At 46.7% G+C, this 25668-nt stretch overlaps 2 protein-coding genes and 1 long non-coding RNA gene across 5 annotated transcripts; 2 read left to right on the top strand and 1 right to left on the bottom strand.

Moving 5' to 3' along the window:
* Positions 1-840: 840 nt before the first annotated feature.
* LOC141423964 (sperm motility kinase 2B-like) lies at positions 841-6352 on the top strand. The gene is made up of 2 exons (XM_074075368.1): positions 841-2380; positions 6261-6352. The coding sequence occupies exons 1-2, from the start codon at positions 841-843 to the stop codon at positions 6350-6352; spliced, it is 1632 nt and encodes a 543-aa protein (XP_073931469.1).
* A 1309-nt stretch (positions 6353-7661) lies between these two features.
* On the bottom strand, positions 7662-19998 carry LOC141423979 (RB-associated KRAB zinc finger protein-like). Of its 3 annotated transcripts, none has more exons than XR_012448748.1 (5): positions 19694-19998; positions 18475-18531; positions 9686-9876; positions 9403-9498; positions 7662-8548 (listed from the first exon to the last, which is right to left on the bottom strand). XR_012448748.1 is itself a non-coding variant. In XM_074075507.1 (5 exons), exons 2-5 carry the CDS (start codon positions 18487-18489, stop codon positions 8181-8183), a joined length of 606 nt encoding a protein of 201 aa, XP_073931608.1. In that variant the 5' UTR covers positions 18490-18531; positions 19694-19967; the 3' UTR covers positions 7662-8180. The 3 variants fall into 3 exon arrangements, 1 of the variants encoding a protein (XP_073931608.1); XR_012448749.1 differs by having other exon boundaries at positions 9403-9464; positions 9750-9876; XM_074075507.1 differs by having other exon boundaries at positions 9750-9876; positions 19694-19967.
* A 96-nt stretch (positions 19999-20094) lies between these two features.
* Positions 20095-21126, top strand: LOC141423838 (uncharacterized). The gene is made up of 2 exons (XR_012448614.1): positions 20095-20708; positions 20805-21126. It is a non-coding gene; the product is annotated as an uncharacterized lncRNA (long non-coding RNA).
* Positions 21127-25668: the final 4542 nt, after the last annotated feature.

Raw genomic sequence — 25668 nt, 5'->3', positions numbered from 1 at the left:
CTCCCTCTTATTTCTTTCCTTCCTCTCCGCATCGTTGAGGGTTTCTGCATCTCTGTCTGCCACAGAAACTTGCCCACATCTTTCTTTTTGTGCTTTTATCGCTGTCTGGTTTTGAAATCAGGGTAACAGTCCTGCCTTTCTGTAAGGAGCGCTGATGTGTCCCATCCCTTTGCTTTTCGTGGAAAAGGCTGGGATCCGTGTTAGCTTTCCTTTCAAACTGGTAGAATTGAGCAGCGTATCCATTTGGTGTCCTGGGCTTTTCTTTGTAGGGGGTTTGTGTTACTCTTTCAAAGTCATTCACTCATTTTTGAATTGTGCAGGTGTTTTGGATAACGTTGGGTTCATTTTGGTAGGTCCTTTCCTGTGTGTCTCAAAACATCCATTTCTTCAAGATTTTCCAATTGACCTGAATCTAAGCTTTCACCATGTTCCCTAATGGTCGTCTTGACTCCAGTGGTTTCTCTTGTCATCTCACCTTTCCCGTGAATCATGTCGTTAACTGTGTTTTCTCTTTCTCTGCAGAGTTTTGCTAAGCATTTGTCAATTTGTTTATCCTTGCAGAGCTCAGCTCTCGGGACCATTGACTTCTCTGTGGTGGGATAGTTTGCCTTTCCTTTATTTCAGCTCTGGTCTTCATTATCCTTTCCTTTGGCTTTTGGGTTTAATTTGTTCTTATTTTCCTAGGACCTTGTAGCACCTCTTGGGTTCTTTGTTCAGGGATCTCTGGCTTTTGAGGGAGGTGTTTCTAGTGATACACGTCCCCAGTGAGCCACTTTTAATTCATATGCGGTGTTGTTTGGTGTTTCCACTGAAGAGTTCTGGTGACGAGAAGGACACGGGATGGAGCGGAAGGTGAAGAACAGCTTTTTTGGTGAGAACATCGTCACCAAGCATTACACAATTCTGCACACCCTTGGCCAAGGCGGGTTTGGTGAGGTAAAACTGGCCCAGCACAGAGTTACAGGAGCCCAGGTGGCCATCAAAATTGTTTCCAAAGGGGAGCAGAGCTTCACCTCCATATCCTCGGAGGTGGCTATAATGAAGTCTATAGAGCACCCAAACATTGTGCGTTTATTTCATGTGATCGAATCAAAAAAATCGGTGTATATGGTGATGGAGTTTGCCTCTGGGGGAGACCTCCATGACTACGTCTTGGAGAAAGGCCAGGTGGAGGAGGGGGAGGCTCGCAAATTGTTCTATCAGATCACCTGTGCACTGAGCTACTGTCACAGCAAGGGCATTGTGCATCACGACCTCAAGCCAGAGAACATCTTGGTGGATGGCAGTGGCTCAGTGAAACTCAGTGACTTTGGCCTCAGTGCCATTGTCCAAGCCGGGGAAAAATTGCTCATGTTTTGTGGCACTGATGTTTTCTGGGCGCCTGAACTTTTTGATGGGAAGGCCTACGAGGGGCCTCCCGTGGACGTGTGGAGTCTAGGAATGACTTTATATTACATCCTGACGGGCTCGCTCCCCTTTAGCGAAGACACCACCTGTGAGCTGGAGCAGCAGATCAGGCATCTGACGTTCCAGTTTCCAGCATGCCTGTCTGCAGAGGTGCAACAACTGACCCACTACATCCTGACTGCCGACCCCAGAGGGAGGCCCACTGTGGCTGATATCATCCAGCACCCCTGGTTAAAGGCAGACCAAGAACAGAGGCAGGAGATACCCCCCACCCAATCCTATCGCAACGTCTTGGGAACGATGCGTGGACTGGGGTATCATTCCCAGGAGATCAGGGACTCTCTAATGAAAAAGTCCTACAATCATATTATGGCTACCTTCCTCCTCCTCCAGCATCAGACACCACAGGGGGACAGTTCCAGCAGACAAGAGGAAGAGGTCAAGGACTGTGACGATCCTCCTTGCCTGCCCCTGACAGACCCTGTCAACTCCTTCCAGAGGCGACTCAGTGCAACTGCCCTTCACTCCGTCATCAAATCGGTAGCCCCGGAACACCAAAAAGGTGGCGATAGGCAGAAGGGCCGCAGACCAGCCTCGTGGCCTGCTGTAGCCACCTGCAGGGGACCCACGAAGGCCAGAAACATCAGAGCCTCCCACTGCGGCATTCAGGATGCCCGGCATGATACCAGCGATGGTCAGAAGGGAGAGCGAGGCAGCGTGTCCAGTGGGCTGCCCCCCCGCCCCCCCACCCTGGGCGCAGAAAGTCCCATCACCAGTGGGCAACCCCAGAGTGGCACGATCAGGCCCACTCAGGGAGATGATGACCATGGAGGGACCACGACCTTCAGGAAGAAGTGGAGGAGAGCTGCCCGTGGCCTTGCCAAATTCGTCAGGGGCCTCTGTTGTTGTTGTGTGCTGGTCAGCAAGAGAAAAAGTCAACTTCATGCTTTTGGAGAGACGGGCCAAGGGTCAAGTAAGTGTGGCGGGTGAGCAGGGCTCCTGCATTTTATTCTGTCTGCCGTTAGTAATGTCAGTTTGCATTGAAAACCCCAGGTGTATACATTTGTGGGGTGCAATGCAAAGGTGAGGTATACCTGCACGCTGTGGGCTGAGGGAGTCACTGTACTCAGTCGTCTGTCACCGCACAAAGTCCTGCTGGGTCCCATTCTGTGGAGTCTAGGCAGTAGGACAGAGGTTACCTGAGGCTGGGGTGGAGAGGGTGGCAGGGAGGGGAGGGAATCTGTGGACCAAAGGGGACAGAGTTTTCCCACAGGAGGGGTCAGGTCGGAGAGGTGTCGCACAGCGGGGTGACTGTAGTCGTGAAGAAGGTCCTGTGTATTCATGTCAAAGTCACCGAGAGTCCATTGCACACGTCTCCCTGCCTCTCGAGAGCACAGAGTAGATCCCGGCGTTGGGGTGTGTGAAATCCTTCGTGTGCAGGATGGGTGAGATGTTCTAAACGGAGGCTGTGCTGATGGTTACACAACTCTGTGAATATGCTAAGAGTAACTGCACGAAAACAGGCAACAGCCTCAGGTGTGGTGGTTCGGCACTAGCCGAGTTTGTGGGAGGCCCTGGTCCCACCCCGACACGAGAAAAAAGGAGGAGTGTATGATTTGCAAAGAACCCTTCTGCAAAGCCTTGAACAAAAATTATTTTCACAAATACCACAGTCCTTGCTTTTCTTTTTGTCACACTGGGGTTTGAACTAAAGGCCTGGCTGGTCCTTGCTCGGTTGTCGCTCTGCCACTGGAGCCACACCCACGGCCCTTTTGTGCTTAAGCTATTCTGCAGGTAGTGGGTCCAGGATTTCCTTGGGCTGCTGTTGGACTAGCTGTGCCTTTCATCACAGTGAGACAACAGGTGAAACACCATGCCTGGGTTCTTGCTTGAGATGGGGTCTTGCTAAATTTGTCCTGGCTGAACTTGAACTCTGTACCTCCCTTGATCCCGCTCCCCAGTACCTGAGACTACAGGCATGCCTTAGCGCCTGGCCCACAGAAGTAACTTCCACAGGTACAAAAATCTTTGCAGGAAGATGGTCCACCCTCGTTACTCACAGGGCTACTACAAGTAGGCCAGCTCACAGACGAGCAGCACCCTCCGTAGCTGTTAGGATCTGTGTGTTTACACTTTGAACGGTCGGTCACGTGGTTATCACAAAGATGGTTACTGTACCTAAAAGACGGTTACTGTACCTAAGTATTTGGTGAATTTTCTGCCTTTATTCAGTCTGTTCCCAGTAGACAGAAGATTTTTAAAAGTCTTCTGTTCCTAGTAAATAGATTTTTAAATCTGTACCTTCATTTTTCAACCCATCTCCATGAACACATTTGCTAATTCAAATAAGTAGAAAGGTGACAAGTTCTTACAATTCAAAATTACAATGTGAAACGTGTGGCACAGATTTGTAATCCCAGTTGGTGGGGAGGTGGGTGGAGTGGACTTCAAGGAAGGCAAGTCTGAATGTTGTGAGACCTGGAAAAAGATGGAGCCTCCCCGCAGCAGTTGAATGTCTGGCTGGCATCCATCTTCAGCCCTTTTTACAAATGACCAAAACAGAACTGATTCAATGCAGAGACAGAGAGCTGTTCCTTTGTAGAACTGTGGGTGCCGATCAGCTTTCTTTCTGCTACACCTTTCAGATGACTCTGACTGAGAAAACCGATGGCCTTTCAACATCTCGGCCAACTCAAGATCCAAGCAGGGACTCGTCCAGGGAGCCCAGGAAGGAGGCTGAGTACAGGTGGTGGACGCCAGGGCCGGAGGGCGTGAGCTCCTCCCGTCACCCAGCACACAGATGTCTGGCGTGAAGTGCCATGTAAGTTCAGCGAGTGGCGCCTGGCAGCGTGCCCCAGGGCCGCAGCTGCAAACATGGCTGCCGAAAGGTCTCCCACGAGACTTGTCATTTAGGACCTCAGCGGACAGGCGGTGATGTCCTGATGGAAAGGCAAACAGCGTCAGGACGTTCCATTCCTATGCAGGTTGGCCTGATGGCCTCATTGCCTGCCTCTCCCAGCCCACACCAAGCTCAGGGTGGGTTCCAGAGCTGGGTGTTCCAAGGTCACAATGGATGGGGCTGCTCACGGATGAGTTCATGCCCCCTGACTGGCTAAGTAAGGATGAGCTTGGGGGGATTTGACTTTCCTCTTCTCTTGACAAGAACTTGTCAAACTTGGGAATGAAGCTGGAGTTTCACTACCACAGCACCCCAGACCTTCACACTGACTGACTTACTGTGTGCTGCTGGGTCACACATTTTCTCAGGTGGGCCCTTTGCCCGTTCTAGGAAATTGCTCCACCTTAGCTACACCACCTGTACCCACAGCTACATTTACTTTTCAAAGGATGTGAGAAGCTGCCAAAAAGACACAAAATGTAACAACTGCCCCGGAACCTCTCACCCTCTAGCAAGGGAGCTTTCATTTTCATTGCGAGGGACAGACCAAGGGCCTCACAGTTGCTCGCCCAAGTGTGGGAGAAGGGGTCTTCTGGATTACATGTGAGCACCGCCGTCTCGGTGCGAGAGCTGTCAACATGACTGACCAGAGGCACCGCCCGAGCTGAAGTGAGAGTAAGACACCAGTTCTTCATCTGATGGCAGAAAGCCTACTGCCACTGTTAGTTTCCTCCTGGGAAGTGGGGCACAGTTTCTAAAACAAGTGCCCCCCTGCACAGATTCCTCCTTGCTGCCTGTAAGTATACGGACACATAACCAATGGGTGGTGGCCTAGGCAGGCCAGCATGTGCCGGTCCCCACTGCTCTGTAAGGGCCCCAAGTAAAACTCATTCATGGACAAGCAGCCTGCCCACCTGCCTCATGGCCCTAACCGTGGTGGAGCCACTTCCACGTTCAACTCAGAGACACGGGCAAGCGGGAAACCCAGCTCCTGCTCTGGGTGGGCTGTGTGCATCTCTCTGCCTTCCCAGGGTGCAACTGGGCCTGCATGTCTGAGGACTTGAGTGCGGTTTCTGTTCTGTGGCTGCCTCTGCCCAGGACTTCTGGATCTCCAGCCCCCACCAGGGAATGGAATCAGCATGCATTTCCACCGACAGTCATAGGAAGGTAAGTGGGAGGGGGTCCCACACAGACCCATAGACATGAAGACCCCCTTCTGTGCACCTGCAAATTTCCCAAGCAGGCGTCATGGGGTCCTGCCTCTGCAGCAGGATGAGAGAAATAGGAGGTGTGGGGGTGGGGAGACCCTTCTGTCATGTCTCCTTTGCCTCAATTTCCTTATGTGAATCCAGGGCACTGACCACTTCCCTCCCGAGGATTCACCCTGAGCCCGCTGCCTGCCCCATGCCTCATATTCCATAGGTGCCCACTAGCTACCTCCTGAATAGAGACGGTGCCAGCCCAGCTGGTCAGTGTGCCATGTCTCTCAGGACTTTAAAGGCTGAACGCTGAGTTCGGCCGTCCTGGAGCAGGAGCTGAGGCGGTATTGCTGTGCAGATGAGAGACTTGGGTGGGGAAGGTGGGTTGTCCCAGACGTGGACCCTGGGAGGTCACAGCTCACACTGTGACAACGGAACCATTCCATCTACTTGCCACTGACGGGGCAGCTGTGTGTCCACAGGTTCCAGAGAAGTGAGCACTAAGGTGGGGGTGACAGGGAAGCCCCCTCGCAGCGTCGGGTCAGCAGGCTCGGTTGAAGGAAAGCCTTCATCACAGGGTTTCAGGCAGGGACGCTGAGGGGGACAGCTGCCATCATTGCCCTGTCCCCGATCCTGTGACATTTCACAGCCAGCCCTCTAAGCATGCTGGAAGTCTAGAGAGGCTTGAGCCACAGCCAAAACAAAAGGAGCCTCACTGCAGTTTCTCAACAAACTAAAACCACCTGTTCCCCCAGGTGGCCTGCTGAGTGTCCTGGGTGAGGACGCCCGCCCACTTCTGGGCAGCACCCACACTGGCCTGGAAAAGCTGCCCCCCAAAGATGCTTGAAGATATCCTGTGAGTCATGTCACCCTGTCCTGCCATGGAGTCCTGCCAGCACTGAGCCGAGGGCCTGACCACTGTGAAACTCTGCTCACAGGGTCTGCTCCGCCTGGCCCTCTGTCCTCCGACCTGGCCTTGCTCTGTGAGAAACCCCAACCCCACGCTTCTCTGCTGTCCCCAGGCACAGATGCTCCCTGGCTGTGCCTCTGACAAGGCTCCTCGGAACTGCCCACCAGACAGTTGTACCTCTAGCCAGTGTCAAACACCTGAGAACCCCAACATCCTAAGGCAGAGAGCTGTGACGCACCCATTAGCAAGGTCCGAGGTTTAGGACATTGGTCCTAACAACTGTTTTCAAGCACCAGTGGTCCTGACCCCGTAGGCCCCACAGCTGTGTCACAGGTTGCTGTCAAATCTGGTGGTTCCAAAGACCTAGGCCCTCGAGCTGTCACAGCAGGTCACCACCCCTTAGGACTGACAGCTGTAACTGAGTCAGCATCAGCGGGGAGGGGCTGCACATACAAGGCCCTGGAGTTTTAACACTCATGGTGTCACCTGTGACTCTGGGTGCGGTTGGCCAAAGAGCTCTAACACAGACCGTGTTGTGGAGACCGATGGCGTCGTCACCCTAGGGGCCAGCGCTGTGATATTATCCAAGGTCCAAAAGCTTTCACGACTTCTTACTTTGTAGAGCTGGGGGGTGCCAAGCAAATTTTAGTTTTAGGAGAGCCTTCCTCCGGCAGGTGCTGGCAAGGACTCCTTCCATCACCGTCCCGTCGCCAACTCTGGGACAGAAAGGCAGTATCCCTCTGACAATGTCTGAATTCCTACAGGAGAGGCTTCAGCCCCATGCCAAGGAAAACGAGCCCCATTTCAGTTTCTCAGTAAACTAGTTCCCACCCCTCACCTCCAGGTGGCCTTCCGACTGTCAGCCCAGGGTGAGGACCCCAGCCTGTCCTAGGCAGCACTCAGCTGAGCTTGGAAAGGTTGCTGCCCCGAGTCTGTTCCTGACATGGCACCCTATCCTGGCATGGCGTTCTGCCGACAGGCTCTGCTGGATGACCCCAGTCCACACAGTTCTCATGGATGGACTGGGCGCTGAGTCCAGGGCCTGCACTCTGTGACCCTCTCTGCTCACATGTTCTGATACCCCCGGGCCTCTCTACCACCCAGCCTTCTCTATGAAGATCCCCGGGGCTTTTCTGCTGCACCATCCCTGTCCCCGGGTGCAGCTGCTCCCTGGCTGTTCCTCTGACAACTGCCCTGATTTATCTCCCCAGCTCCCCGGCCAATGTCATGGAGGAGGACAACCAGGTGCAAACCAGACACGATTTCCTTCGTGTATGCTAACAGGTATGGGTTGGGCCCCTGTTCCACAAATTGGTAGTTGAGTTGATCCAGGTCCATGGGCTGAAAGACTCAGTTTCCCCAGAGGAACGGCAGCAGGTGGGGATCTTGGGTACATGGGGCTGGATTAGAGAGAGAAGGGAAGGGGTGTGGAAAGGAGGGGTGTGGGGAGTAGAAAAAAGCGGAAGCTGGACATGGGGAGAGGTCTCCATGGGGAGCAGCACTGGTTCAGGGAGCCTTTTTCTTTCCAGATCCAGTGTTATGTACCAGAGCTGAGGATATGGGGGGAGACTGCACCCACCTGCCCTAGCAGTCTGCAGAGCAAGCATCCTAATGTCCTCGGGCTGAGTAAAGGTACCTCTGTGTCCTTGCAGTGTGCCCAGGGCGATTTGATGTCTGCTTAGGAAATCCTGAAACCCCCTTGCCTGACCACTCCATGCCACTGACTCCTCTTCATCCCTCTTAGCCTTCCGACAGATTTCTTTTCTTATGAAATCCCAGATGCTCTTTCCCGGAGAACACTTTCCTCACTTTGAGAACAGACATCCCTATTTTGATTAAACTCATAGGGTGTCTCTCCGTATGTTTTTCCACATTCAATGCACTCTCCAAATCTCTTTGTTGCATAGCTTCCATCACTACTAATTAATTCTGAAATAGATTCTAAATTCTTTCCACAGGAGACACAACTGTGAGCTATCATGCTTGGTGAAACAAGGAGAGATTCTACATTGCACATTTTTTCAAATGCACACCCTCTGTCTTCCAGCAGGTCTTGGTTGTTGATGTCGACAGCTTGCCTCAAATGCTTGCCTTCAATGTCCTCTACTAGGTCACCAGCTTTGCAGACTTCTCCTGAAAAGAAGCACAATTAAATAAACCTTGTCAATTTGAACACACAAGCTACCGAATGGGAGTGGTATCTACATATTTCATTTGTGGGACTGATTCTCACTTAGGACCACTGTCCACAAATAAAACTAATTATGAGTGTATAGGGCTTGCTTTCCTTTGATTTTTTTTTTGCACACATGCACACATACATGGGTGGGGAGATGTGTGGAAGGAGGAGGGTGGGCAGGAACTCAGTAGTAGTGGAAAAAGTGAGTAAATCCACACTGAACATAAGCACCTTTGTTACTTTACAAATAGTCAATCTTTGGTAGGAAAGGTGAAAAAAAACCCAAGAAATTATGAGCAGAGTGTAAAGTCATTGAAAGGGTGCTGATCCAGGAAGAAGTGGGATGATTTGGAGGAAAAGGGTCAGTGGGAGAATAATTACTGGGCACATGTGCAAAGGTAACTTAATATTAAGTATGGACTACGTCTGGGAGAAATGCATCAAAATTTATATTAAATGGCAAGACATCACTGCATACCAAGATGACCACCCTAGATTCTTCCCACATCTTTGTCTCTCTACACTGCTGTAAATTTCCTACCATTTAGAGAGACCTCACAACCAGGGCTTAGAAGAGTTTATGATACAAAGTCAATGCTCATTATGTTTAATTATAAATTTCCTTTCAATGTGATGACTACAATTTCCCCAACTGGTCACGTCCCTATCACAATACTTTTTCTGAAGACAAACAAGAGTTTCCATACTCCTATGTTGCATCTGGTGTAAAGCCTTAAGCATCAAGTTCCTAAAGCTGCCCTACAACTGGGATGACCATTTTCTAAAATTTGACATTCTACTCACTCACCTGGACAACTGTGAGAGGACAAGTCACCTTCTATCATCCATGGCTCTTCTCCCTGCTCCAACCTAACGATCACATTTGGTTTGGTAACATCGTACCCTGTTAACAAGAAATGCAGAGGTACTTGGACTAGCTGGCTGACTTCAGAAATCGACTGCAGAAGATGCTGCCACCCATGCTATACAATAAAGACCCCATTTTTTACTTATCAAAATCAGAACCTTCCAATGGAGAGGTAAAAATACAAAACTTGACCTCTGCCCAAAAGGAACTAAAAAGAGCTTACCATTTGTTTCCTCAAACTCAAGAAGAGTCTAAATTTCAAGTGTTTAGATAGCAAGCGGCCTCACCCACGGAGACGAGGTTGCTGTAGTTCTCCAGCATCACGTCCCTGTACGTGGTCTTCTCGTCAGCGTCCAGCTGCTGCCACTCCTCCTGGGTGAAGTCCACAGCCACGCCCTTGAAGGACACCGGTTCCTGCAACGGCAGCACAGAGTTGAGTGACATGAAAAAGGCACTGGAGACAAGATTTTCTCAAGTTCACTGGTACAGTTAACTGTGAACACTGAACAACTTAAACGATATTGGAGCTTGACTACCTTTGAGGTTTTCAATATGTAAGAAACAAAAATTAAAATCAAAACACAACTGAGTTCCCATTTTGCAACTAGACTATGTGAGTTTTGGGGATACAAGTAAAACCCCACTCCCATTCTCAAGACAGTGACAGCCTAACGAGGAGACACATATAAACAAATACATGTGTTTTACTCCTTGTCACTTTCTTGGGTCTTCTTTGCTGGCCATTCCCTCCCCTTTCAGATCCCTTCATGGTCCTCAGCACTCGACTAAGGCTTTGTCTCTTTCCTTCTCATCACTATCCTGGTGCTCTCACCCAGTTTCAGCTCTCAGATCCTTTTTGCCTCTTTTATTTGCATAGCCAGTTACCTCTGGTTAACCGCATTGCTAAGTTTTTTTTTTTTTTTTTTACTTAGAGTTTCAGCTTAACATCTTTATTTATTTATTTTTTGTGGTATTGGGATTTGAATTCAGGGCCTACACACTGAGCACTCCAACAAACCTATTTTTTCTGTGATAAGGTTTTTTGAGATAGGGTCTCATGAACTACTTGCCCAGGCTGGTTTCAAACCACAATCCTTCTGATCTCTGCCTCCTGAGTAGCTAGGATTACAGGTGTGAGCAACTGGCACCTGGCAACATCTTCTTTTTGAGGGGGTACTGGGGGTTGAAGACATCAGTGCTTTGTGCTTGGAGGCAGGTGCTCTTCCACTTGAGCCACCCCCCCCCAGCCCAGCTCAAGCATCATATCTCAAACATTTTATTCTTGCAGCAATATATAGTTTGAATGAACACCTGAAGTTGTTATTAGCGTGATATACGAAGAAGATTAACAAACACAACCCAAACTACTTCAACTCTATGTTCCAATTAGGCTTCACAGATCCAATTAATTTAAAGTCCTGAAAGGTGAACTGTGTATTCTACAGGATTAAGGAAGAAAGGTGATGATGAGGTATAAAAAGTACCAGTGAAGTAGCATCAATATTTAAGTGTTTAGCGAAGAAGAACAGGTCAAAAGATGCCAAGAAGGCACATTCCCAAAGTCAGCTTCTGACAATAACAGTAATAACAATTAATTCTAACTCAAGAGAGTAAATCAAACATACACAATTATTTTCCCGCCTTGAAAATAAGTCCAACTCAACAAAAAAAATTAGTTCCATTCTACTAAGAGTACCGGAACACAGAAGTTCTTCCACCAGCAGTGTCTCATGCATATCCTTGATGTACAGAGACAAGAAGGAGACCCAAGAAATCAGAGCCTTGGGACACACACTGTATCCAGGCTGCCTGTAGCAAAGTGGGCAGTCTCCAGTAGAGCCCTTGAAGACTTGAGGCCAATTAACAGGCTGGGGCTCCAGTAGGAACAGAGATTGATGACAGGAAAATGAGCCACAGGACCCGAGCAGTTTGCTTGGTACCTGGGGTCAGTTTACAGAGCAGCAGGACAAGTGCTGAGTCTGCAAGAGAAACCTCTGGCAGCCAGATGTCATAGAGTCCATTATCAGGGCGACCATGTATGCACTGTCCAAAGAGAAACCTCTGGGTGGGACACCAGGAATGCAGGTGCAGTCCAGGGCTGTCTCAGCAAACCAGAGTATTTATTTATCCCTAGCCACACTGTACGTGGATCTTCCCATACAGCAAATGTAGAAAACCCTTGTTAACGGAAAGCAATTTGAACAGATTGACTTGGCTGCTGCTTTTCCTCTTCTAGGAAAATGAAGTGATGGCCATCTAACAAGGTGGCCTCCCAGACAGCTCTCATACTCCGCAGCCATGGTCTCCAGAAATGAACCAGGCATCAGTTGGGGTAATCACTGGAGCACATTCACACTGGCTGCTCTTCGCTACAAACGGCAAAAGAAAAGCAAGACTCACTGGCGAACTGAGGAAAAGAGCATGAATGAAAGAGCAGCATCAATATGAGTGATCAACACCAGTGGAACCAAATTCATACAGGAAGCAGAACTCAAATTATGTCTCCTGACCCATATTTTTAAATAATTAAAACAAGAGCATTGGGCAAAGAATGCTTAGAACTTAGAGACTGGATTGTTTAAAAAAAAAAAATCCTCACATAAGAATCTTGTTTAACAAAGGGGACACAGAATAGTAACTCAGGAACTTTCTCAGAAAATAAGAAATGGAAATGAATACTGAAGTCGGGATTTTCCTCAGTGGAGAAAAGACGCACACTCTCACTAAAATCAGGAGCGAGGTAAAACACTCATTTCCTCCAACGGGAGGAAACAGCTAAAGGAATGAAACCAAGGAGAAATGACTCTCATTTGCAGATGACATTAAAACTCAGAGAACTGACGATGAGACCAAATCCATAAAACAACTGTCATGTCACAGTGCAGGTAACACGCAAATCAACAGCCCTGCTCTCATAGAGTAAGAAGATGCAACCCAAATGCACACAGGGTGTTTCTACTAGGATATCTTTACTCCTGAAAGGTATGCAGGCAGAGAGGAACAAATGGAATATTCCTTACTCTTGGACAGGTCAACTTAATAACATAAAGGTGTCAGTTACCCTAAGTTACTTTATGGAAATATGATCCTAACAAAAACAACAAGCTTACTCCTGCAAAGACACAAGGTCCAGAATTTGTTCCAGATGACACAGAAGTCCATACTGGGAAGGGAGGAATGGAGAACAGCCAGGAAAATTGTAAATGGAAAACAAGCTATGAAAGGGGCCTAACAGTACTAGGTTTTAAACATGGCCTCTATGATTAAAACAGCTTGGTAGGGCTGGAAGTGTAGCTCAGGGGCAGAGCACATGCTTAACATGCACAAAGCCCTAGATTCAAAATCCAGCACCAAAACCAAAACAAAAACACCCCAACTTCCCCCACCAAACCAATGAAAACAAACAAACAACAAAAAAACCCGAAAGAGCAGAAAAAGAAAAGTGAATCTAGAAAGACTTTTCTGATTAGGTGATAACAGGAATGTCCCAATCATTTGTGCTATGGTTTGGGTGTGGCCTAAGTGTCCCCCAAGAGTGCACTGTGATTAAACGCTTGATCCCCAGGTGGCACTGTTAGGGGGTGGTAGAACTTTGGGGAGGTGGGACCTAATGAGAGGTCCTTAGCTCAGAGGCTGTGCCCTCAGAAGGGACTGAGGGACACCAGACTCTGACTTTCCTATTTGGTAATGTGAGCTCCTAAACACATAGCTCAACTGTGATGTGACACAGCCCAAAATGGAGCTGTAGCCTCATCACACCCATGAACCTTCAAACTGGTGAGATAAGCAACCTTTTTTCTTTACAAGTGAGCTGCCTCTGGCGTTTCATTGCAGTCACACAAGACTGATTAATACAAATTTGTTAAAGCAAATGCTAACCACTTGGACATGGATCAAACTGCATCCATACCTCACACCATAGAAGAATAAACTCCAACTCCAACTGGGTCAGTGATCTAAATGTCAAAATGAAACCTTACAAGAAAAGAAGGAACCAGGTGGATTTCTCTGTAACCTCCATGTGGGGTAAGGCTTTCTAACTATGACTCAAACATTAAGACATGTGCTTTTAGTGGTGATGAACTAATGGACTGGATTTACCCTCCTCCTGCAACCCTCCCACACACAGAAGCAATGGTTCTCAAGACACTGGTCCCTATGCAGTGAAGGACGGTGACCCATCAGAGGTGGAAACAAGGACCTCTCCAGACTGTGGAACAGGGGAGAAGGGGCAGAGCTTAGGAGAAGGAGGTGAGAGTGGGAGAAATAGGCAGGAAAAATATAAGCTATGAGGAAGAAACCAGTGAATAAAGACTAGCTCAGAAATGGCTGAGATGTTATAACTAGTAGAGAACACCAGAACAGTTTATAATTGTATTCCACATGTTCAAAAACTTGAGTAGAGACCCAAACAGAACTGTTACTGGTGAAAAGTATAAAATCTGAGGTGAAAATTACACTGGACAAGATCAATGGCATTTCAGGGATAAATAAAACAAAACATGAAAACAGAGTTATTGAGGCTGTATAAAATGAAACCGACAGGAAAATTGAAATCAAGAATATTTGGGGGGAGAGGGGGTTTGTGGGACAATTTCAACCAGCAAAGGAAGGTGGGGAAGTAATGAGGAGGAGAATTCCCCCAATATTGATGAAAACCACAAATGCAAAAATCCAAGAAGTTCAACACTCCCCAAACAAAGAAAATTGAAGAAGGTGACACTACGACACATCACAAGAAAACTGTTCCAAACCAGTGAGAAACAGAAAAGTTGAAAAACAGCAATGAAAAAAGAGGGAACATATTATATACAGAGGAACAAAGACAGGTGAGATCAGATTTCTTTTGGAAACACTACAACTGAGAAGCGGGGGAGGAATACATTTAAAGCATTTGGGGAAAAACTCCAGCAAAAATCCCCACTAAAGCAAAGGAAAAATGAGGATATTTCTGACAGAGGAGCTGAAAGATTTCCTCACCAATTAGAAATGTTAAAAGTCTTCAGAGAGGAGTGAATGATAGCAAATTAAACCTGGTTCTATACAAAGGAACAAAGAGGACTAGAAATGGTAGCTGTGAATTCTCTCATTAGGTAAAACTCCTTAAAAGATCATTATTCAGCAATAGTGTAATGACCAAAGGGAGGAGACATGGAAGTACCTGTTGTGAGCTCTTATGTAAAGCAGTGTATTTCTGGAAGGTAAACTATGATACATTAAAGTTGCATACTATAAATCCCAAACACCTAGCAGAGTAGAAAGTAGTGTTATAGTTAAAGGCCCAACAGAGGACGTAAGATGGCATAATAAGAAACATAAATCAAGGGTCTGGGAGTTTGGTCAGTGGTAGAGGGCTTGCCTAGCATGTATGAAGCCCTGGCTTCAATCCCCAGCACCTGCAGCAAGACAAAACACAAAAAACAAAAGGAAGGAAGACTTAGAAGAAATATGGGACAAATAGAAACAGAACAGACTCTAACCTCACCAGATACAGTAACAAACACATTGTACAGCAGTGGTCTAAGCATCCCCAACCAAAAGGCAGAAATTGTCAGAGTAGATAAAAACAAAGCGCAAGGCCCAGCTGTACATTACCTATAAGAAAAGCGTGCTCAATGCAAAGACGCAAACACACTAACAGCAGAAGGTAAAGTAAGATGTACTATGCCCACATCACTCAAAAAGGACTCAGTGGCTTTTTTCAACAGCAAAGTGGTAATTGAGAAAAACATTAAAATCTTTTTTCTTTAAATGCAGTGCTGGACATTAAACCCTGGGCCTTGTGCACTCTAGGCAGACATAATCTTGAAGGTTTATCCAAGTAATAAATATAGGAAGCAAAAACTGACAGAATTCCAAAGAAAGCAACAAAGTAACTGCAGAAGATTTCATCCGCCCTTCACAAGTAGCAGAAAGTCAGCAAAGACAGAGAACACATGGACAATGCAGCCGATTTCATCAATCTGATGTCATCAGCGCTCACACACACTCCACCCCACAGGAGCAGGACATTCGTCTTCTCTAGTGTGCAGATCCTACTCTAATCCAGAAATCTAAGTTTTCATGTAGTGTTCAGCCAGAAATTCACAATCTAAATGCAAAGCGTGAGCAAACATCAGGGAAACCTAATCTCAAAGACTTTTTAATAAAATAACTGGCCTATAATTCTTCCAATAGTATAATGACACTGAGAAACTACTCCACATTAAATAGCCTTAAAAAAGCATGAAAGCTAAGTGCAGTTCATAATCCTGGACTGACTCTTCTACCAGAAATAATGACTGCCATAAAGGAAAATACTGGGAAACTAGCAAAATTGGAAAATGAACTGTACTTTAAATGAAGTACAATTAGAATTCTCTAATTGTGCCATTGATACGTAAGGGAATGTCCTTGCCTATAGGAGGGATAATCTGAAGCATTACATGGCAAAGAGGCACGACACGTGGCACCCTCTTTCAAATGGTACAGGAAATATGTGCATGCATAAATGTGTATGGACACACACACAGAGGCAAATGTGGTAAAATGTTAAGAACTGAAGTTTCTGAGCAAAAAGAATGTGATTTCTTTGCAACTCTTCTGTAAATCTCAAATTATTTCTACATAAAATACTGATTACAAACAAATGCTATCAAATATATGAGGTATTTCAAAAGGACTTGGAAATCAACTTAAAGGGGTCTTCCCTGCCCGCAGATGGAACCACTTAAATATCCAAGTGATCTGCAACTTCACGTCACCTGAGCTACTTGAAATTTGGTGGAGCACTTGCCTAGCATGTGAGAGCCTCACACTTGCCAGGCAGGGGCTCTGTACCACCTGAGGCACACTCCCTGCCCTGTTTGGCTTGAGTTATTTTTTGGATAGAGTCTCGTTTTTGACTGGGGCAGCCTTGGACCAGTCCTCCTACTTCTGTCTGTTGGTAGCTGAGATCTAAGGTGTGTACCACCACCATGCCTGGCTTGACGTTGAGGTGGGGTTGCAGTAACTTTTTTTTTTTTTGGCCTGGGATACTCCACTCTGCCTCTGGAGTAGCTGGGATTACAGAAATGAGTCACTGTGTCCAGCCAACATGAAACATTTTTAAACCCATGGCCTCATGATAACCAGCCAAAAAAACAAAATTGCTACTCAAAATTTTGAAAACTATCTTCCTGTCTTCCAATATACAACAAAAATGAAGTGAAGCTGAGTTTCAGATAAGTACTCTAGCTTGTAAATGAGGAAGAAAGGGTAGAATTAGTGGACTGCCATTCTGCCTCCCAAGGGAATCCATAGACTGTGGCAATGATCATCAAGCAGAAGACGCTCACCTCACAAAAGCAGAGCCAGGAGGGTGACAGAGACCCCGCAAGAAAGGAAGCAATGCCATGAAAAACAGTCCTGACAAAAGAAGTGAACTTAATCGACCTGATCAGACTTCCAGATCAAGCTACCAAGTGTTCAAGGCATAAAAGGAATTAAAAAAATTCGCTAAAGGTAACACTATGACAACACTTTCCAAACTGAGAAACTGAGGATAAACAAATTAGTTTCTTCAAACAATAAACAGCAGAAAGAGACATATTAGGGGAACTATCAATAAAACATTTATCTTCCAACTGCAGCGTGTGGATGTCACCGTATACTGAGAGAAAACATACCAAAACTTTTCTAGAAAACCGAAACACCAGACATTATATATTCAAAAAGAATGGCATTGTGGGTAGTCTCCACTCTGTTAAAGAAAGACTGGCTATCACTTACAGACAAATACAGAAATACATATTTTTTTGTGTCTGTCTTTTTTTTTCCCCCCAGTACTGAGGATGAACTCAGACGTGCAGACAGGGTAGGCAAGTGCTCTCTAACACTAAGCTATATCCCCAGTCCCCAGATGAGTTTTTTAAGCTCCCCACCCCTACCCCCGGAGTAAAAGGAGAGATGCCCAGAGTAAAAGGAGAGATGCCATGAAGGAAGTACGACTTTGGGAGCAACAAATGTCAAAGCAGATGAAGGGCCGTATGAGGCAAGGACTGGAAAATGTACACTGGATTTGCCTGTTATTAAGTCATTGGTATTCTTTACCTACAGATTCAGGAAAGTGGTAAAGATGTAACCAAAATACTGAGAAATGAATGTGAATAGGAAGTGAAGAAATCTTTGTTAGTGAATATTCTTGCATTGTTTGCTGTCCAACCCAAACAGACAGAAATATGGACCCAGGGGAGGAGAAGCAGGTCAGTAAAGGATGATCAGGTCATGCCCCCATGATCCTGATTTCATCCCTGGATTAAACAATTTGGTCCACAAAACAAACAAAAAACAAAGACAAAGAGAAGTCATGCACCACAATAGTTTATTAGGAAAGCTATCTGCAATTATACCTACTTTAACAAAGAAAAATCTTTAAAACTCACAGGTAACAACAATGGTGTCTTGTAATGTCTTCATTTTCACTGATGATGTAATGGATGTTACTTTCCTTTTTCTATGACTATCTAGCCTATCAAGCCAGGCATTGGGGATGCACACCTGTAATCCTAGCTACTCCGGAAGCTAAGATTGGAAAAATTGTAGTTCAAGGTCAGCTGGGTAGAGATGGGGGAGTTTGGAAAAAAAAAAAAAAACAGCAGAGAGCTTAAAAGAGGAGGATCTCAGTATTCACTCTGGCAAAAAGCAAGACTTTATTTCCAAAATAACCAGTGCAAAAAGGGCTGGAGGTGAGGCTCCAGAGGTAGAGAGCTGCTTAGCAATCTTGAAGCCCTAAGTTCAAACTCCATTTCCACAAAAAAGGAAAAAAAAAAAGTGCTACTTGGCAATAGCTTCATTAGCCCTAAACTATCACTCACCTGCACCAAAGACCTTACAAAAGGCTCTCAGTGCTGATTTGCTTCTCTGACTGCATTTCACTTGATAATATCTTTTATCCATTTCTACATTGTCATTTAAAGAACAGATCCTTATAAACCTCCTCAAATGTATTACGAAGAAGAGGGAAAGAAAATATACACAAACAGGAACACTCACCTTCAATCTGTTCATTTTCTGCTGCTCTTGGGAAACTGTAGTCTATTGAGGGTGGACCTAAGGGAGGAGAAGCAGGTCACTTCAGTCAGGAATTATCTAGCTGAACCATCAAACGGAGTATACCTACTGAAAACTCAAGAGGGGAAAAAAACCAGTGACAGTCAGGAAACACACACTTTTTAAATTCTAAATCATCAGGTGATACAGGATGGCTTAGACACTCAAAGTTGAATATAAGCCTTGACTCCCTTTCTCAAATGCTCTGCCACTATTAAACACAAGGCACAAAAACCGAAAGTTTTCTTGGGATGTGCATTCATTTTATTATTGTTTGGTTTGGGTTGTGGTGTTGAGAATCGAAACACGGCCTTGTACATGCCCAGCTCAAACTCTTACCTGCGAGCCACATCCCAGCTTACTGGCTCTTCAAATTGCTTAAAATCAAAGAAGCCACAGGAATTGAGAATTTGAGCTCTCAAAAATGGAATGAATGCCTGGGCATTGTGGTGTACACCGTAATCCCAGCACTTGGAAAGCTGATGCTGGAAGATCATGAGTTCAAGGCCAGTACCAGTCACACAACAAGATCCTATCACAAAAAAGGGGGTAGGGGTGTTAATGGGCATAAAGAATGGTTTGGTTTTTAAAGTACCCGCCTAAACTTGGCTGATGCTGTACTTAACTAAACCGGTCCACAGCGGACAGAACACTGCAGTCCCGTTAGCACTGCGACCAACAAACCTGTGACCTTAACCTTGGTCAAGTCACCCATCTTCCCCAGCCCAGTGTCTTCCTCCTCCATCGATCCAGGCAAAAGAGACTTTTCCTGCACTACACCGGGTGACTCTACAGGACAGAGCTGGGGGAGTGGGGGGTCAGCAGACAAAGAACAGAGGTGCCCATGACGTTTAGACCCGGGGATCCTGGAGCGGGGACAGCTGGGGGAAGGGGTGTCGGGGTGCGGAGTCAGGACGTCATTCCCGGTCCTCACAGCCCCTCACGGAGCGCCGTGACCCGTGCAGCCCGCCGGGCCTCCGTCCCCGGGGCCGCGGAACCTGCGCTGCCCCCTCGCTGTGCCCGCGCGGTTGCTGCAGCAGGCCGCGCTCACCCGGCCCGCAGGTCCCGACCTCCCCACCGCCCTGGGGCTCCCAGGGCCTTCGGGACAACTTCAGGCCGAACGTCCCTCCCGGGGCCCAGTTCTGCCGTCCTCGGCACTCACCGTCCGGCTGCGTCCGCCGAGGATGCCGCGCGCCGGGCCCGGTCCAGCCGCCGCCGCCCGCCGGGTCCTCCGCCGCGGGCTCTTCGCTTCCCCTTCGCGCCTCCGCCGGCCCACGCGGACCTTGACGCGCACAGTAGCACCCGCTTAGTGCCCGCCCGGTCGCTCGGCCCTCAACCCCGCTAGCAACGCTGTTCTCACAGACCAGAGGACCAAGTCTGGGAGCGAAGGCTGCAAGTGAACTGGGACAGACAGGAAGCGAGGGCAGTGCAGCAGCCGTGCGCATGCGTGAACGCGCACGCAGAGAGAGAGAGAGAGAGAGAGAGAGAGAGGCGCGCATGCGCAGCAGGGCGCCGGAAGTCCCGTCCCCGGGCTCCCTGCTGATCCCAGGGAGAGTACGAGGACTCTATTTCCCAAAAGGCTATGCGACACTAGGTTTAGGGAGCGTGGTAGAAATCTCCACTTCGTCTAGCCGCTCAGAGGCACTGTTTTAGAAGCAATGGCCTCCGGAAGCCCCTCACACTCACTTTTACACTTGGTTTCGCTCCCTTAAGCTCCAAGAACTAGCAGCCTGTTTGCGTGCTGGTCCCAAGTCCTCTGATAGATTAAGACCCTTTGGTTAGAACCGAGATTTGACATATCGTAGGAAAGGAAAGAGTGTGTTGTGTTCTCTTCACTAAAATACTCGATGTTTCACACGTACGAGGGCACACCGAGGGCTCTGAGATGGAGCTAGACCTTCTAGGAAGGGTACGGAGAGTGGGTGGCCTGGGGCCCTAAGGGAGACGCAGGCTTCAGCGCCAGATGGCACTTATTGCTGGGTGACTGGGAAAACTTCCTGGGCCTCAGTTTCCTTATCTAAGAAGAGGGGGGAACTAAGGGTAAAATCGTCCTCTTATATCGTCCCAGCATCCCTTCCTGACAAGGTATAACCTTGTTGCGCCTGGAAAAAGAGAAAGATTTAAAAGAACCAACTCTGTGATCACAGAGCAAGCAACGACCAAAAATCTGGGAGGCAGTAAGTGTATTTGCGTATATAAATATGTACATTTATAAGCACACAATGTAGCAACGCTTCTTCTTCTTCTTCTTTTTTGTTTTTTCTTTTTGGCAGTACCGGGGTTTGAACTCAGGACTTCCCACTTGCTAGGAAACACTGAAACAATGCAAATGCTGGAACTGCTGGAATGTCGAGATGAGATAACAACACGCATACCTGCTCAACCCTAATGGCCTCCCCGCTAATGTCCAACGCCTCCCCCATCCTCTTTCCCAACCACCCCAACCCATCCCCCTCCAGCCTCCCTCTTCCCACCACGGAATGTTTAAAATCCCCAGCCTGTAAGAAAGGCGTGCTCTCGCCCCTCTCTGAGTGTTACTCTGCTGGCTGAGGGTCCCTCTCAGGTCTCCTCTCCCTAATAAAGGCCTGCTGCTTACGAAGGTCGCAGATGTGATTCTTTTCCACTTCTTCACTTTCCTTTCACTTTTTGCTCCGGTGACAGGGTTCTTCCTTTTGGCTTAGGACCATGAGTGTTCTAAGTCTCCTGCTGTCGCTGGAATGACAGGCTCCTGCCACCACATCCACCTTTTGCTTTTTTCCATTGAGATGGGGTCTTGGAAACTTTTTTGGCCAGGCTGGCCTGGAATCATTGTCCTCCCTATCTCAGCCTCCCAAGTGGCTAGTATTACAGGCGTGAGCCACCAACGCAGAGCTTCGTTCTTTCTTAAGACTGATTAATATTCCACTGTATGTTGAAATCAGTTTTGTCTATACACTCCATCCATGGGCATTTGTGTTTTTACCTTTTGGCCGTGGTGAATAAGGGTGTTGTGAACATTTGCATCAAGAGCTTGTTTGAGAATCTGTTTTCAGTACTGCTGGGTACACAGCCAGGAGTAAATTGCTGCATTATATGTTTACTCTATGTTCAACTTTTGTTTTTTTGGTGGTACTGAGGTTTGAACTCAGGGCTTCACACTTGCTAGGTGGGCGCTCTACTGCTTGAGCCATGCCTCCAGCCCTGTGTTTAACTTTTTGAGGAACCAAAAAGAGGCTGCACCATGTCACATTCCCAGCAGCAATGCTAATGGACTTCACTTTCTCTACATCCTTGCTAGCAGTTATTATTTTGTTTTATTATAGCTCCCTCTTAGGTATGAAGTGCTACCACATTGTGATTTTGTTTGACATTCCTTCATCAATTTTGCATCCTTCTTGCAAATGTCTCACCCAAAGTTGTAATGTGGCAGGGAGGAGGGCCAGAAGAGAAACAGACAGGCTGTGTTCTAAGGAGACAGGGGGAGAGGATGGCAAAGCAGAGAGATAAAACTTAAAGAATTAAAACATGAAGGTCACATAGCACTGGGGGAATGAAATAGCCAATGGAGTCACATGCAGCCATACGTGGGTTGGGCTTTGCTTTTTGCTTTTTTAACCTGCTTGGAAGGGAATATAAGGTGAGACCCCTTTGTTCCCGGGGTTCAGCCTTTGGACATGAGTCCGCTGGGTCTGTGTCATCAGCACAATAAACATTGCTTTGTGCTAATCTGCCTCAGAGTCCCCTATCTCAGCTCGTAATTTCCCACAACAGTAAAGCAATTCATTATTGTTTTTGCATTCATTTTTATCAACTTTTTTTTGAAGTGCTGGGGCTTAAACTCAGAGCCTTATGCATCCTAGGCAAGTGCTCTACCACTGACCTACAGTTCCTAGCCAAATGTTTATTATATTTTAAGTTTTTATGACATAGAATTTGTTTTCTGGTCTGGAGATGTGGCTCATATGGTACAGAGCTTGCCTTGCTCAAAGCCCAGTACTTCAAAAAAAAAATTCTCATCATGTTCTCAGAGAGGTAAGAGGAGATCCTGTATCCATGAAACAAGAACAGGGCACTATAAAAAAAAAAGGAACATTCAGACAAATTATTTAATAAGAAAGTCAAGATAATAAAGGAAAATATAAGTTGATGGTTTGGAAGCAAAATTGAGTCAATCTTTCAGAATATTTGAGGACCAATTCAATAAGTGAATAAAATTATTTCCAAAAAGAACAGCAGGTGGGAACAGGAACAGAAAATCGCCAATGGAATAATTTGGGGATAGTTTCTAAGACTGAGAAATAGAAATTTCTGAAATAAAGTGACCCATCACATACACAGTGAAAGGAATGGGAAAACAGTGACAATAATTTTGAATTTTGGGATAGTGGGGACAAAAAAGCAGATATGCCAAGCCATGGTTTTTTCCTTTTTGAGATAGGGTCTTGTAATGTAGCCCAGGCTGGTCTTGAGCTCACGATTCTCCTGGCTTAGCCTCCCAAGTGCTGAGATTGCAAGTGTGTACAATCCCACTGGCTGCCATGATTTTTTTTTCATGTGAACTTACTCCATCTGCCTTTGTCTTCCCAATTTCTCTGTAAGCTGCCCGAGTGTCAGTGCCTTGGAGACAGGAACATCTTCAGTCTTGTTGATGCCTGTGTCCAGCAGCTTGTAAGGTCCTGACACACTGGCACATAGCAAGTCAACAGTTAAAGTTTGTAGATTGAGCATCACACAAGTAGCTGGCCTAGAAGCTGGGAGCAAACCCCATATCAAACCTTCAGACAGCAAAATAGGGCTTGGAAGGGAAGAGTTGCTGCCATGAATTCTGTGAACAAAAGGTACAAGGAGGGACAGGCATAGCCCCAAAATTAGGCTTAGAGGAGGCAGAGGCTCCATCCCTAACTCTGCTCTCTCAGGTATCACAAGATTCCTCACCTGGAAGGAGCACCAAGGGGATCTTGGAGAGAGAGGTCACATGACTGGCACCTGACAGACCAGCAGAGACCATCCTCTCTGTTCTGTCATTGGCTAAGATCCAGGCAGGTGACCAATCAGGTTCCATAAGTCAGACTGCAGTGGTGGGACCATAGGGGAGGGAGATGCTTAGACAGTTGCTGTCATCTTGTCCTCTTAAAGGCAGAGACCACACTAGAATGCTAGGCGCAGAGAGGGGTGAAGCAGGGCCATGAGGTCAGGACACCCGATTCCTGACATGGACACTCAGCACCCCGGTACAGCCATACCTGACATCATATGCACTTAGACACATAGTATTTTGTTTTTGTTTTTTTGCAGTACTGGGGATTGAGCTCAGCCTTGTGCTTAATGGACAAATGCTCCCCCACTGGTGCGACACTTCAAGTACTTTTGCTTTTAGTTTTCTCAGAAAAGGTCTCATGCTAATTGTGTTCAGGCTGGCCTTGAACTCATATTCCTCCTGCCTCAGCCTCTCCAGTACCTGGGACAACAGCATGAGTGAGCACGAACAAACCCACCTAGACTTCATTGTTTTCTATTTCCTTCGTCCTCCTTTTTTTGCTTTGGTGGTCTAAACCACTTTGCTCCATTGGCTACCCTAAATTCTGCCTAGCCAAGGGAGGACGCTGCACTGCACAGGCATGAATTTAGGATTGCCCACTCTTCAGTGAGGTAATGTGTATAAAAGTTTCCCCTTCTTTTTGTATTGAATCTTTTGTGAATAGTCAGTGTCTTTCTTGATTCCTGTAAACTTTTTTGATTGAATGTGTATTTTGGGTGAAATGAGTTCAACCAGCCCTGCTCACATGGGGTCATGACTTGCATGGAATTTCTTTGTCCTTTCACTTAGGAGCTTTTTGTGTCTTTGATCTAATGTGAGTCTCTTGGGCTGGGCGTGTGTGCCTCTAGGAGTGGAGCACTTGCCTAACCTGCATAGGTATAATCCCTAGAATTCAACAATTGTATGTATATAATTATTTTATATACAAACATAATTGTTTTATATATATATATATAAGAAAGAAGGGAGGAAGGAAGGAGGGATGGAAGGAAGGAAGAAAGAAAAAGAAAAAGAAAATGAGGTAAGTTTCTTGCAGATAGCAAGCAGGGAGGTGTGTTCTGTTCATGTTGGCATGCTCTATCCTTTGATTGTAGAGTCTGTTCCATTTCTATTGAAAGCAATTCCTGCTAAGGAAGGACTTCAGTCCTTTTGTTGTTTTTTTCCATATGCCTATGGCCTTTGTGTCCCTCATTTTCTGTTCTTCTACCTCTTTTGTGGATTTGTGTACTGAATAATTTATTTCCACCCATTTTCTTTTGTGTATGTTCTATAGGGACTCACGGGGGTTCCATTTAACAGGAAAAAGTGATACCCCTCTGATGTGAACCTATAGCAGTGCAAATCAATCAGTAACATAAAAAAGGCTGCTCCAGTCCCACTCCCTCAGTGGCTGATGTCATAATTATATGTTCATGTATTGTGTGTTAACTGGCACAGACTGATACTTTTTTATCAGTCCTAAACATAGAGAAACAAAAATGTACTAGCATTTAAATTTCATTTATATATGTATTTCCCTTTTTTGGTGATACCGGGGTTTGAACTCAGGGCTTCTCATTTGGTAGGCAGGCACTTTAGAGATTGATCCACAATGATAACAGTTTACTTATTTTTGAAATATGGTCGTTCAATGTGTCAAACTCACAACCCTCCTGCTTCAGACTCCCCAGTGCTGGGATTACAGGCATGAACTGCCACAACCAGCTAGTACTAGCTGTTATATTTGTCATGGGAAATAATTAGGCCATGAGGTTCCTGACACATGGACAGTGTGTGTGCCTTTAGAGAAAAGCTTGAGGGGCTGGGTTCAACCCTTCCACCCACTCATCCTGGGAGGACACACAACAAGATGCCACGTCACAGGGGAGAGCTTGAACTCTCCACACAATGAACTTCCCTGGCACCTTGACCCTGACTTGCCAACATGCAGAAGTGTGAGAAATCCATTCCTGTTGATTCTAAGGTATTTTGTTAGAGCAGGATGAAGGGACAGAGACCCCTGGAATGCCTCCATTACTCAATCCACTCTTCCTGTCTGTAGGGCTCTTCGGTGACAGTTGTTTCCTTCATCACTCTGAATGTAGCTACCCACTGGCTTCTGGGGACCAGAGTGTCTGATG

The sequence above is a fragment of the Castor canadensis genome, chromosome 6 (assembly GCF_047511655.1).
Source record: "Castor canadensis chromosome 6, mCasCan1.hap1v2, whole genome shotgun sequence".
Classification (NCBI taxonomy): Eukaryota; Metazoa; Chordata; class Mammalia; order Rodentia; family Castoridae; genus Castor; species Castor canadensis.
This window is presented reverse-complemented; position numbering and strand designations above follow the sequence as displayed.